Source organism: Scardinius erythrophthalmus (assembly GCF_964197995.2).
Source record: "Scardinius erythrophthalmus genome assembly, chromosome: 22".
Lineage (NCBI taxonomy): Eukaryota > Metazoa > Chordata > Actinopteri > Cypriniformes > Leuciscidae > Scardinius > Scardinius erythrophthalmus.
This window is the reverse complement of record NC_138242.1, coordinates 26,182,936-26,197,696: the sequence shown is the minus strand read 5'-3', so window position 1 is coordinate 26,197,696 and position 14,761 is coordinate 26,182,936. Positions and strand designations below refer to the sequence as shown.

The following is a 14,761-nucleotide window of genomic DNA, read 5'->3' as shown; positions in this document are numbered from 1 at the left end:
CACATGCGTCATCCTTCCTCCTACCAAACGGAGCTATGTCGGTATATGGAGACACAAATCATATTTGAGACATATAGAGCAACCACAAACACAAATATAAATTGCCATATAGGACAAAGAGAGCCTAACATAGTGACAGAAACTGTTGTTATGGTTACTTCCTCAGGCGAATGTGACTTCTGTTTGTGACTATCTATTTGTGACTAGGTGAAAATATGTGCTCTGACTAACTTATCTGACTTCTGTGGTTACTGAAACGTTTTTGAAAATGTTGTTGAAACATTTGATATACAAGTCATTTGGGTGTCCCCCCAAGATCCCCAGTAATGCACACCTTGTTTTATAGACATATCAGATGGAAAACCCAGAGAAAAATGCACTAAAATGTACTATGAACTAAGGAATTTGTACATTTTGCAGGGTGAGAAAACAAAGATTTGAGGGTAGAGCTGCACAATATGTTAAAATAAAATCAATGCTGCTTAGTGCAATTATCAAATCGCAAAGGCTGTGATTTAATTAGAAAAAATATTTTTATTATTTTTCTAAAATACTCTATTTTTACACTGTAATAATATTATTACAATCACAAAATTTATATTAATTCATATTCAATTTGTAAAAAACTGTGAGAATGTGGCCTATGAAAAGTCAAGTGGAAATAGTATTAAAAAACTGCTCACTTTATGGTTACTGAACAAGATTTGAATTGGTTCTTGTAAAGCGTGAACACCTAAATGTTCACCATGTACAGTACACACACACACACACACACGCACACAAAACCAAAATATCTCATGTCAGATTTTCCTCAATATAAGGGTGTGTATTAATGGTTGAGTCCTTGTCTGTGTGGCATGTCACTGTGTGTGTATGAGTGTGTATGTTTTCTAAAGTAGGCTCATGAGGCGGTGAACAGCTATCCAACGCACATTTAGATCAGTTAGGCAAAGAGAGAGTGACCAAAACAAGCCTATCTATCCAGAGGCAAAAAAAAAGTGTGACTTTGAAAGTCATGTCATAGCAAAGTGAAAGAGAAAATGTGAATAAATGAGGGACAGTCCAGCCGACTCATTGGAGTATGCATGTGTTTTAGCGCTGAAGGTCATAGCTAATCAGCCATCACTCCTGAGGAAACACCACACAAAGACAGTAATTGTTATCTTGTGCGAGTCTGAGACATACAGCGCCGTCTCTCTCAAAGTCTCGCTCTTTCAGTGTCTCTTTCTAGTATTCAAAGGTCATGTTCACATTGTGACCGCATTTTATTCCATCTGAGGAGTTGAGGTGAACAGGCATATTTCATATACAGACTAAATACTGTAATGCAATTAATATGAAGCTCAGTTGTATAGTGTTATTTAAGCAGTAAAGTCTTTTGACATCATCTAACACTCACTTAAAGTCAATCTTTAAAAACACTAACTAATATTAATATTACTATAATATTATTTATTTACAATATAAAATGTAATCTTTAGGAAATCTCAAAATAAATATAAATTGTTCATAGCGTACATTATAATGTTTTATTACATGGCTTGGCTGAATTCTAATGTAGAATGCGGTCTGTTATTTCTTGATAACAGACCGCTGCGAACCGTTGCCATGAAAAACAGCGCGTTGCTATGGACGCGGAACGGACTATTTTCTTTGGCGGAAGCAATACATTCATTTTTAAATCAATAAACTCCTTCTTAAATCAATAATTCGTGTCAAATTATTTATTTATTTTGTAGGTAGCCATGTAATAAGCGGGATAATGTATAGAGAGGCGGTCGTTATAGCGAATAACAACCCCTTCAGGCTGATTCAAGACCTCCGCTTCGCGTCGGGGTCCTGTTCATAGAGGTCCTGTTCAGCCTGTCGGGGTTAACGACCGCCTCTCTATACATTATCCCTTACGTGATGTCTAAATTCACATTCAAAATGTTTGATTTTTATATATATATTTTCAAAGCAAAATTTTTTAAGCATCATTACTCCAGTCTTCAGTCACATGATCCTTCAGAAATCTTCCTATGTGCTAATTTGCTGCTCAAGAAACATTATCAATGTTTATAATGTTTATAAACTGCTTAATGTTTTTGTGGAAATCATGTTTTTTCAGGTATTTTTAATAAACAGAAAGTTCAAAAGAACTGCATTTATTTTTGAAACAGTTTTCAATTGGTACAAAAAAAAAGTAACTTTTGATGGATTTAATACGTCCTTGCTGAATAAAAGTATTCATTTCTAAGAAAATAATTGTGTATCACAACTTTTTTTTTACTTTCTAACTTATTTTTTTTAACTAGTAAAATGGAGCACTGTTGCATGTTGACTTTTCACGTGTCCTACATTTTGCATGTGGGATTCAGAAGCCGGTTGAGTCCTCAGTCATCTGCCTTCAGGGCTACTGTCAAAAACCATGTAGTCTTTGTGAATGCAACAAAACGTCATCTCTCAGGTCAAGGGCAGAGCCTCTGGATTGCCTGAAAGCTGTTTTAAAGTAAGTTGTCAAAATATCAATTTTACACACTGTTGCACAGCCATGAACTTCTTCCCCGAGAGATACTATGTGTCCTTTCTGTCGGGTCGGCTGGCCATCAGCTGTGATAAACTTTCATTTACATCATCTGAAGAAATAAAAAAGACATTTTTATTGTATCTGTGACAGCTATTATGTTCAGAACTGACAACGTCACATTAAAAGAGTTTAATGTTCAATGACTTTTATCAAACTCTCTCAGTTTGCCTTAATAGTTTTTGGAGTAAAGTACTTCTCCTTTAAAACGGCTTAAAGCAGTTAAATACCTGCACACATGACCAAAGTATGGAAATCTACAATTGTGACTATTTTATCAATGCAAAACACATCAGTCGCATATCTACTGTGGAGTATTATCTAGATTATCAACTTGTTAGTCTCTAATTAATCACAATGTTAAAGAGGAAGAATTTAGCTAACTCTTGGTTCTGCAGAACATACAGTACAAGCTAAAACAACAGCTCTCCACTTGCTGCCCTAAATACAAAATGTGATTGATCTGCTCATTTGAATGGAGAAGCACGTTCGTTCAAAGACACCCTGCAGGATGTCAAAAATTCAAAGTTCTCTGACACAGTACAACATATCCTACAGACACTAATCAGACTCCTCTTGTGTCTACATTAATAATCGAACCTCCCAGGACACCGTGATTCTCTCGGAGTTCTAGTCATCAGGGCTCGACTCGACTAACAGCTGGGATGAGATATTCCCACTCCCTACGGACTGAGATTTCTTTGTGGGCTTGGTGCACATCTGCAGCAGCATCACTGATGAAAAGGAGGGCTAAACCGTGCCAGATGCTCATTACTTGATTTTTGGATTCTGTCCTTCACAGTCCGCTCGTCTGTACAGGACGTCTGGTATCCTAACCGGGTCATTGTGGCTAATTAGACCATGAATTGAAAAATTAAGGGAGGCCATAAAAGCGGTGATTAAAATGGGAATGAATAAGTAAAGCTCATATGTTATCTAATTTATGGGGATGGTTAGAGCTAGATTCGCAGCCCATTTCTAAAATGATTTGCGAGATTCAGTTTAGGTGGGCATCTGCACACACAAAAGGCAAAAATCTGATTTTGGATATGTTTTAAATTATTTTATAATTATAATTATTTTACCTTTTTTTTTTTGAAGTTACACGAGATTCAATTAGATTTTTCAGTTTAATATAATTTAAGTTGAAATTATTTCCAATTTGATTATACTTAATTTTGAGGCAACAACTTATGTTAAGTTTTTAAGTATTTTTTAAAAATCCAATTCGGGTCCAAAACTAAAATTGGATAAAAATCCATCCATTTTGTTGCTCATGGCCTGAATAGCAAAAATAGCACAAAAAAAAACAAACACAAAATGTGGTTTAAAATCTGACTGAAACCTGATTTCAACCCTAAATGGATTTCAAATCTGATCTGAATGTGTTTCTGGTCAGATCAGACTAGAGTAGACCAAGTAGTTTGTTTCCTCAGTTGGTATAAAATGATTTTTACAAATCCCAACCACAAAACTCTTAAAAAAAATTAAGATCATATATTTAAAAAAAGACGTTTTTTTATGATACACAAAGCGCAAAACCATTCAAATAAACCAGATTATGTTCAGTATAAACAAAGCCTCATTCAAAACCAATTGAGTCACCAATTGATCCCATACAAGAAAAGTCCAGACAAAACCTTTAAATTGACATTAAATCTTTTCACACCAATCCAACTCTCATTTCCTTTCTCAATGGCAAATCTTCCTCCCGACAGATTGCTGACAGACAGGGCGACCACAGCGTTCATGGAAAAAGAGTTACCACTTTCTTCTGTTGCCTGTTACATAAAAAAAGTCCTTGCCACAAATGACTGTGTTCACGCTATAGTGCTTTCTGCCATATCTGTGCTCGATCAGGCTTTGCACAGAATCCAAATGAAGCTGTTCATTTGCATCTGCATTTCAAACGCCGTCCTGCGTGTGCCATCTCTCCTGGATGCACTCAAGATAAGCCTGCTTCATGACGTTCACTATAAAATGCAGAGATATACATATCAATGATTCGCACTGGCCATTAAAAATTCAAACCCACCGAATGCAATACAATGAACAAGTGGTGCTTGCTGTAAGAAGAGGCCAAATCACCTTCACATGACCGCTGTATTTAAAAAAGAGCTTAAAGGCAAAAGTAGATTGACGGTTGTCACTTTACATCACATTCATTAACGAAGGTGAGTGTGTAGAGCTGCAGATGGATGTGCTTTGATTTTGAACATCTTCTTGAAGAACTTCAAAGCTAATGACTTTCTAAGACAGGGATAGCTGCAGGTCGGAGTAACGGGCATGCCGAAAGGTAGGGGTATGCCAAAATACATAACGCTACAACAGAAACTAACCCCACACCCTAACAGGCAGCTTTCAAAACCAATTGAAAAGATCTTTCATGCCCATTACTCCGGCATGCAGATACCCACACTTGGACTTTCTAAGGACTCGCAGATGGCGTTACAGGGTCCGTGTTACACGTTATAACACAAGAATATGATGTTTTTATGGAGGAAACGTTGGACTATTTTAAATTGACTTTGTTTGAAGTTTGGAGTAGGACACTCAAAAAACAACGCAAAAAAGTTAATCAGCATGTGTACAGTAGTTCTTAAAATGGATACATTTATGGCGCTTTTCCACTGCATGGTACGGTACGGCTCGGTTCAGTACGGCTCACTTATGGCGCATTTCCACTGCATGGTACGGTACGGTACGGCTCGCTTCGGCTCGCTTTAAATGGTACCACCTCTGTTGAGGTTCCAAGCGTACCGTACCGATACTAAAATGTGACGTGAAAACACTGCAGATCACTGATTGGTCAGACAGAATCATCTCTACCAGCGTCATTGTATTTACAACACGAGACACTAAACCCGCTAGATTTAAATAGCCAGTAGACAACAGCCAACCTGTTTTAAAAGTATTTGCTTCAAAAAAAAAAAAAGAGTATAAACTTCAAAAAAAGAAATGGCTGAATCGTGGTCAGTGGACGAGGTGCAGACGTTCCTCTCGTCAGTTGCCGAGGAGTGGATGGGGAAACACGGAATGAAAAATTCGCATTTAATATGATGTCATGGTAGTAAAGACGGCAACTATATAACGATCAGTCCCACCCACTTTGAAGCGGTACTAACTGCAGTGGAAAAGCAACCGAGCTAAAGCGAACCGAACCGTGCCGTAACGAGTCGAGTCGTACCACGCAGTGGAAAAGCGAAGCGAGCCGAACCGTTCCGCGCCGAGTCGAACCGTACCGAGCCGTACCATGCAGTGGAAAAGCGCCATTAAAGACAACTTTTCCAAAAAAGATATACCATGGAAACAGTCTTCCAGCTAAAGCACAGCATGTTAATTTAACCATCACTGCTAAAAATATCAAAACTAAATAAATAAAAGATACATTTGAAGACAACTTTTCCAAGAAAGGTTTACCATGGAAACAGTGTAACAGCTAAAGCACAGCATGTTATAACCATCAATGCAAAAAACTGCCATGCCAATAAGAGCATTCAACAAACCATCTGCATCATTTCTTTAAAAAAAATATTCACCCAAAAATTCTGTCACTAATTACTCACCCTCATGTCGTTCCAAACCCGTAAGACTTTCGTTCATCTTCGGTACACAAATGAAGATCTTTTTGATGAAATCTGTCCTCCCACTTTCAAGCTCCAGAAAGTAGTTAAGACATCATACATGTTAAAGTAATACATGTTAATCCAGTGGTTTAATTAAATTTTATGAAGCGACATGAGTGCTTTGTTTGCACCAAAAACATAATTTACCACTTTATTAACAAAATCTTAATCCAACTCGCGCAACAATGCTCTCTCATCAACACAACACGCATAGTACGTAGTGGTGCTCTCGAGATTAATATTTTGTAAATAAAGTGGTGTTAGGGTTTTTTTGCACAAACTTGCGTCACTTCATAAAATTGAAGTTAAACCACTGGAGTTCACATGGATTACTTACTAATGATGACTAATGTCTTTACTACCTTTCTGGGTCTTGAAAGTGGTAGTTGTGTAGGCTGTCAATAAAGGGACAGAAAGCTCTCAGATTTCATTAAAAAGATTGTGTCCAGAAGGTGAAAGAAAGTCTTACGGGTTTGGAACTGCATGAGGGTGAGTAATTAATGACAGAATTTACATTTTTGGGTGAACAAACCATTTAACACTGTCGGTTAGGTTTAGGTCGGGTTTAGTGTAAGTGGTACGTTATTTTCAAACGCAATAGAGCATCAACCTTTAAGCGCAATTCATTGGACAATTCATTTCTGAACTCCACAATACAAACAACAACCACAAAAATAAAAAGTTGTAAGATTCACGTTCATGTGTGAATCACTTACTGAACATTTCACTTGCAAGTTTTAATGTTTTAACTCACAACAGGCAAGTTATTCCAGCGAGCCTAGGTTGGATTTAAGAGATACTCACAGCCATATAGAGCGCGGCGTACACGCTGAGCGCCGCCTCTTTGGAAGGGAAGGTCTTGCGGGCACGCAGGATGTCATCCTCGTTGCCGGTGCAGGCTTCCTGATGACTGATATAGCGTAGAGCTTGCTGGCAACCCAGAGCTGTGAAGTTGGGCTTACATACTGTCAAGAAATGAGGGGCCAGGTTCCCTGTTACCACCTGACCGGCATTCACGAAGATGTCTGTGGTGAAAAGGCCAAACAAGTATACACCTATGGAGACGAAAAACAGATACAGATACCAATTACTACAAAAACAAGAAAAAATATTTTTTAGCAAGATTTGAGGAACTATTGTGACCATCAGCCACTGAGAAACCAATACAACTTCCTACATTTGATATAAAAATTCACTGCCTTGATTTGACTTTAAAAGTATAAAGTCCCTTAAAGAGAATCCATCAAGATGGGGCTTAAAATATGTATTTGACAAACATGACCTGGAAATTGGTTCAATTATTCAGCGGTTGTGCATGGCCTGTTTATGTAGGCTTGGTTAGCACAGGGTGTACCCGTAATTTCCTACTAGCGCACATTAAGGAGACGAATATGCCTAAGACTAGATAATCTCCACAGTGGCACACATCTCGCGGCTGAGCTGTGCGGAGGCATTAGAGAAGATAATGTTCTCAGTTGATGAGATAATAACCTATCTTCTTAACTAGGGCTGGGCGATATGGCCAAAATTTCATATCCCGATATAGCTCATTTGATATCCCGATAACGATATACATAACGATATAGCAATTTTTCTGTTAATTCAGTTCATGAATAGTCTACCGTAAATCCTCTAATATTGGCCTGTATTCCATTACCGGCCGGGTCTCTAACATTGGCCGGTCTCGCTGTTGCAACATTATGCTTGTGATAGTAATATGCAAATACCACAGGGGGGCAATGTTTGCTAACGAATCCAAGCCATAGCTACGGTAGCCTGGTCATGTCAATCACTTCGCTCTTGACTCGCACGTGACGTGAGACTTCAGTCGGCTAACGTTGTTTACCATGGCAGCCGCGGAGCCAAAGAGGATTTTTGGCGAAAATCTATTTTTTTAACACCCTGGGTTCGACAATCGCGCCGGCGCGATAGGTTTTTTTTTATTATTATAAGTGCAAAAGAGATTAAAAATATTCTGTTGACTTTGATCTTACGGAGAGTGCGCGCTATTCAAACGGAAATAATCTGAGGCGATTCACGCAAACATGTGAACAGAACACCTACAATCAGTTGGATATGTTCACTTTCAGGTTCACCTCGTTTTCATTTCGAGGAGCAACGGATCCGGTTGAGGAATAGGTCAGTTCTATATTTGCTTTGTTCTAATCGCAATAGTGTCTGTACACGCAAAAAGACTGATTAAATATGAATCGCGTTTCTCTCTGTGTGTGTGTGTGTGTGTGTGTGTGTGTGTGTGTGTGAATGAATGAATGCACAGATGCGCGCTGTTGTGGAGCTACTAACGGGTTGGGTTGGCTGGTCATCTAGTTGAGAATTAACTTACCCTGGTCTGAACCGCGTCTACTACCGTCTTCCTCCATGTTTGTTTATGTATTGCAGCGTGCATGGGCATGCCGTGAGGTTAATTCTGCCGTAAAACGCCTTATCGTGGCGTAAACGATAGAGCCTTATATAAAACGATAGACATTTTCTATCGTCCAGACGATATATTTCGTCATATCGCCCAGCCCTATTCTTAACTGAACAGAGTCTTTCTCTTCGTTGCTCTGTAAATCAAACTATAATACCTCAATGAAGAGAGCTCAAACACTCACAATGCTTCTCTGATGTGATTTACTTCATTGAATTAAAAATGTTTCAATATATACTTATATTCACTAAAAATAGCAAAAAGTAAAGTAAATAAGAGTTTGAACTCACTGAATCTGTGTGTGTGTGTGTGTGTGTGTGTGTGTGTGTGTGTGTGTGTGTGTGTGTGTGTGGATTCACTAAAAAGAATCAGCACAAAATAGTTTTTGCTTTGTGAATCAGACTACACTAGTTTTGCTGTATGATATTGCATGCAGCCTGCGAAGACAAATCGATAGAAAGATGCATTTTCTTGCCATCGTTCTGCGATTCAAGCACCTTTATCTGATCAAATTCAATTAGTTCTGCAAAGTTCCTGACTTCAGGTATCACTGGCAAAGGGTTTACAGGTCGGTCATGAGATTTTACGAATCAATATGGATTGGAGATCGTTGAAAATTAATCATGAATATTAGGTTTACCTAGCCCAACATTGACATGCCCTAACGGTCAAAAATCTAAACAAAACTATGCAAGGTAAAAGAAAATGAGCCTACATTGAATATAGGCAACATTTTTGTTGTTCACCCCTTAATGATCCTGAAAAGCCACTGAACCACTGAGCTTGAGAAACCCAAACTCATGATGGACACATCACAAATGAATCCTTTATACCCTTCTTTTCTGAGGTCTTTTACAATTGTAGATATTTTCCGAAGAAAAGGAAGTAAGCATTGTTTCTGAACGAGCTTCATTTTTTCTCCTTCACTCCTAAATGTCATGTTCTTCTTGTTTAGAACATCTTTTCAGCTCGACAGAATGACAGGTTTGACAAGGCTATTATTATGGCCATTGAAAGACTTGTATCAACAATAAGTCATTTTCAGACAACATTAACAAAGCACCATTTAGCATGTTTCCATGCATAAATACAGTCGCTCACAGGAACGCCTTGTGGAGTTTTAAGTGACGCATAGCAAAAACAAGTTTGGCAGACGATTTGGAGAGAAAATATGGTCTTATTTTACTAAGAGAGGTGATAATGTCAGCTGAGGTTCACATAAAAATGTCATCTTATAAGGTCACTGGCTGGCATCATATCAATCCTGTTTTCTGTTATGTTGGCAATATAACTTTGACGCTGACAGTCTCAAAACTGCGTTCTGTCTGCAAACGAACTGGGGCTAAAAATGGCTTATTCACACTTCCTTTCACATTGACATTTCAACAACTGTGTGAACATACTGCTGTCTGTGAATCTTGGAACATTCGTTGATATCCGCTCTGATTCAGTGAATTAATTCAGAATGGATTCAACTGATTCAAACTTCTGTCCATGAGTGTTTATTTTTTGCTCCAAATTTACGTGGTCTACCCTACTACATAAATGGCATTAAGATTATTTTTCTAAAATGACTGTGCATTATCCAGCAAATAAATAAATACATGGACATGAAATATTGATTCAAGATTTAAAAAAAAAAAAACTCTTAATTACAATGCACAAAACAGTCAACCTAGCAACAATCTTATTTTTTAACAAAATACAAGAAAATCAATTTAGCAATTCATAAACTCTCAAGAGTACATAAAAGTGTTTACTTTTAGAAGCTCCATATGTTTTATGTATCAGGGTCCATTCCATCATAAAACAATACTTGTGTGCCAAAATTAGGTTACTATTTAATTACTAATGCCTATAATAAATGTAGGGGTGATCTTCCTATTATTATCCATACATATCATTTTATATACAGTATGTACCATTTAGTATGTAGAGATAACATTTTTTTTAGCCTATGGCTAGAAAATAAACAAAACATGAATTCTAATAAAATGAGCTGAAATTAAAACAAGAGATTTCACCCAATTATGGCTGTTTTAAATAAAAAGACATTGTTTTACTCTGTTACTTTCATAATGATAAATTCAGCTTGGTTTTAAATTGTTATAGCATCTCATTGATATAACTTGGAGGAGGAACAGGCATTTTATTGGCACAAACACACGCGGCTTTGAAGTGTTTTCTGCTTTCATTCATGATCTTTTTTATATCAAGAGTCGAAGTGAACCAAGAGTTCTTCTCAAGCAGAGAGATTGAGATATATTACTGAGAAAGCCTGTCTGAACTAACTCAGAGTGCACCATGACCCACAGCCATTTTCTAAATTTAATCTCTCCCAAAGAACATCGCAGCGTGAGTCATTATGCAAATAACACAAGCCAGTGACTCCAGGTCACGAAGCAACTGGTCTCATTGGATGCTTTTCTGTTGAGATGCACCGTCAAACCTCAAACAAAAAGGAAGAAACAAAAAATTTTCATTTCATGCAGCCTCCACTGCCTGGAAACACACATGACATCTTCTAGGTGCTTTTTCTAGAAGTTCTATCAAACTCAAAAGATAGAGCACACGTTTACAAGGGAAAACTCAAAAAAATAAACCTGTAAAACAGATACTCGTACCCAACAACCATAAAGAATTTGCCTAGTAAAATAATAGATTATTTGTCCTTTATACTTTTATTAAATAGAACCATTTTGTATAAGCAATAAGGAACTGTGCTATATTGTGAATATATTTACATATATACATGGTTCAAAAGTTTTGTGTCGGTAAGATTGCTTCATTTTTTTAAAAAAAGAAGTTTCTTATGCATTGCATTTACTTGATAAAAAAAATATAGTAAAAACAATTTCAAATAACTGTTTTATATTTGAATGTTTTGAAATTTAATGCTGAATTTTCAGCATTATTACTCCAGTCTTCAGTGTCACATGATCCTTGAGAAATTATTCAAATATGCGGATTTGCAGCTTAAGAACTTTATTGTTATTATCCATGTTGATGACCTAAAACAGTTTTGCTGCCATGATACATTTTTTCATGATTCTTTGATGAATACAAAGTTTGTATTCAATCTTTTTTAACATTATGAATGTCTTTGCTGTCACTTTCGATCAATTTAATGCATCCATGTGAAATAAAACTAAAGCATTCATTTCTTTCAAACAAAAAAAATCTTACTGATCACAAATGTCTGACCACAACGTTTCAAACCATATTGCTTAAACTTGTATGAATTTAAAGGGTCACAAACATCAAACATGAATGAGATTTAAGAAATGCAGTGGATTTTGAACGAACAACGACTTAAATTTCAGTTTGTTCCTACATTTATGATAATTTTCTTTTCTTTTCTTTTTTTCAGAAAAAGTAATAAAACAAGTTTGGATTGGAACAACATGAGGGTGAGTAAATGATCAGACAGACATAATTTTATATTTGGGTGAACTGTATCTTTAAGAAGAAAAGACCTGATGATTTTGAGCTTGAAATAAACTATTATATCTCTTCAAAGATAAAAATGTCACCATGTAGATTAAATCATGACAGATACATCCGATTTCCTCCGGGCCACATTGACTTCTGCTGAACATTGACAGATGCTGTCAGTAAAGTAAATGTGACCTTCTCAGCACTGTAGGAGGCTTAGGAAGAATTCTGCTGATCTGATTTGTCTTTAAGAACGCTAATGCCGTCAGATGTCCAACAAGCAGCTTGGATGACTAGGCCCTGGAAACTGTGAAACTATGACTAAAGTACTGTATATTCTGCCGGAAAATGAGAGCGTCTGCAGTGAACAGGAACCATTTAATGCAGAAATGAATAGGAGATGGAAGTGGGGATCAGGCTAATAATCCATGACATTGCTGTTTCTTTATCTCACAAAAACACTGAAGCATTAGAGGGAGAAAATTATTGAAAAGGGGGACAAAATGAAACAGAGAATGAAAGAGTGAGCAAGAGAGAGAGAGAGAGAGAGAGAGAGAGAGAGAGAGAGAGAGAGAGAGAGAGAGAGAGAGAGAGAGATCACAGATTAAGTCTGGTCTTAATTTGTTAAACTGCATTAAGTACATGTGATGTGGTTGAAGAGGCTTTACCATCATGATGCTGTAGGGCACGTGAGGTTACATAAACAGCAAAAAAAAAAAAACACCTGTAGATCATATAGATGTACAGACTGTGTTTCCAGTAGTAATGCACCGAAATGATTTTTTTTTTTTACAGAAACACCAAAATGTGCCCCTATTATGCTATTAAAGGTCCCAATTTTGTTTTGGAGGTCTCCTACGATAGGCTTACATGCATCCAAGGTCAAAAAACACATTCTCATTATATAAACTGCAGGATCACTTCTTTTCTCACAGTGTCTGGAATGGTTAGATCAAGGTTCAGGTCTCTTTAAAGCCCTTATTTCTGAGAGCCTTCTCTGCTCTGATTGGTCGGATGTGATTGGTCTAGCACATGTCGGAAACGAAACGCCCATTACCACATCTGAATTTCAGCTCCAGAGGGTTTCTCAGCACTTGATAGAGTAATACAAACAGTAACAATGGCATAAGTTTTACCGTATCAATAACTGCCCGAGTCCACATCCTTTGGAAGCGGGTGAAAGTAGATTTCTAGATGTTTTCTCGACATGTAGACCTTTTACATTTGCAAACAGCTATATTACACAGTACATGAAATTAATGACTGAAAAAGCATAATAGGGGCACTTTAAAGTTTTCATTTAAACTTCACTAATTTCGCTAATTAAATTTGTGTAATTGGGTAACTGAACTCAGTTTGTTATTTATGGAAGCTTGTTTCCGCCACTGAATAAAACATTTTAAAAGATAATTGCGACTTTTTATCTCACAATAGCGAGTTTACATCTCGCAATTCTGACTTTATTTCTCAGAATTGCGAGATATAAAGTCAGAATTGCGTGATATAAAGTCGCAATTGCGTCTTATAAAGTCAGAATTCTGACTTTTTTTCTCGCAATTGTGACTTAATATCACGCAATTCTGACTTTATATCTCAGAATTCTGACTTTACATCACGCAATTCTGACTTTATAACACATAATTGCGAGTTTATATCTCGCAATTCTGACATCTTTTCTCAGAATTGTGAGATATAAAGTCCAATTCTATGGGGAAAAAAAAGACGGACTTTTTTTTTTTTTTTACCTTAGAATAGTTTATATCTCACAATTCTGACTTTATAGCACGCAATTGCGACTTTATATCATGCAATTCTGACTTTATATCTCCCAATTGCGTGATATAAAGTCAGAATTCTGAGATACAAAGTCAGAATTGCGTGATATAAAGTCGCAATTGCGAGAAAAAAAGTCAGAATTCTGACTTTATAACACGCAATTGTGACTATTTCACGCAATTCTGACTTTATATCTCAGAAATCTGAGCAATTCTGACTTTATATCTCGCAATTCTGAGAAATAAAGTCAGAATTGCGAGATGTAATCTCGCAATTGTGAGATAAAAAGTCGCAATTATCTTTTTTTTTTTTTTGTGGCGGAAACAAGCTTCCATAGTTATTCATGGTGTCATGATAAATATAAAGAGGTGATAAATTAAACCAATGTAGTAAAGTTCTTCAGCCACGAGCAGCCTTGTTTTCAGCCAAACAAGTTTACATATTGCTTCTTTAGCATCCTTTTTGGTCATGGTGAAATGCTTCCACACTGCTGACATGTTTACCTGTTGTAGCTTATCCACACTGAAGGCACAAAATAAATGCTGACATGCTCATCAAAGAAAGCAAAATCGGAGAAGCACAAATTAAACATCACTTTAAGGCAGAGCTTAATTTGTAAATGATTAATCAAAAACAGCAATTTCAAGGCGCGGTGACTGACACTGAACATACAACTTGAATTTTCCCGGAACATACACTGATGTCACAAAATGGTGATGGCACAATAAGAGCATTATTCATTTAAAAAAAAAAAAAAAAAAAAAAAAAAGAGCATCATTATTAGGTTTCTGAATGGCCCTAAGAACATATATAATGTATGGCTACGTTGAGACCAAATATTGTTCAATTGATCAGTGATATTCTCTCTCACCTTTGACGTCGTACATCGATTTCTGATACTGACTGACCCGTTGCTCGTGTCTCCCG

The 14,761-nt window shown here is 36.9% G+C and overlaps 1 protein-coding gene across 6 annotated transcripts in view; it reads right to left on the bottom strand.

The window, feature by feature from the left end:
• plppr5b (phospholipid phosphatase related 5b) overlaps window positions 1-14,761 on the bottom strand; it is a gene marked incomplete at its 3' end in the record, with an annotated part of 56,039 nt that overhangs the window by 18,417 nt on the left and 22,861 nt on the right. For all 6 annotated transcript variants that reach the window (XR_014029152.1, XM_081352235.1, XM_081352238.1 and 3 more), the window contains one exon: window positions 6,997-7,247. Coding sequence is in view for 5 of the 6 variants with exons in the window: in XM_081352235.1 (XP_081208361.1) it covers window positions 6,997-7,247 (251 nt within the window). The remainder of the gene's footprint in view (window positions 1-6,996; window positions 7,248-14,761) is intronic.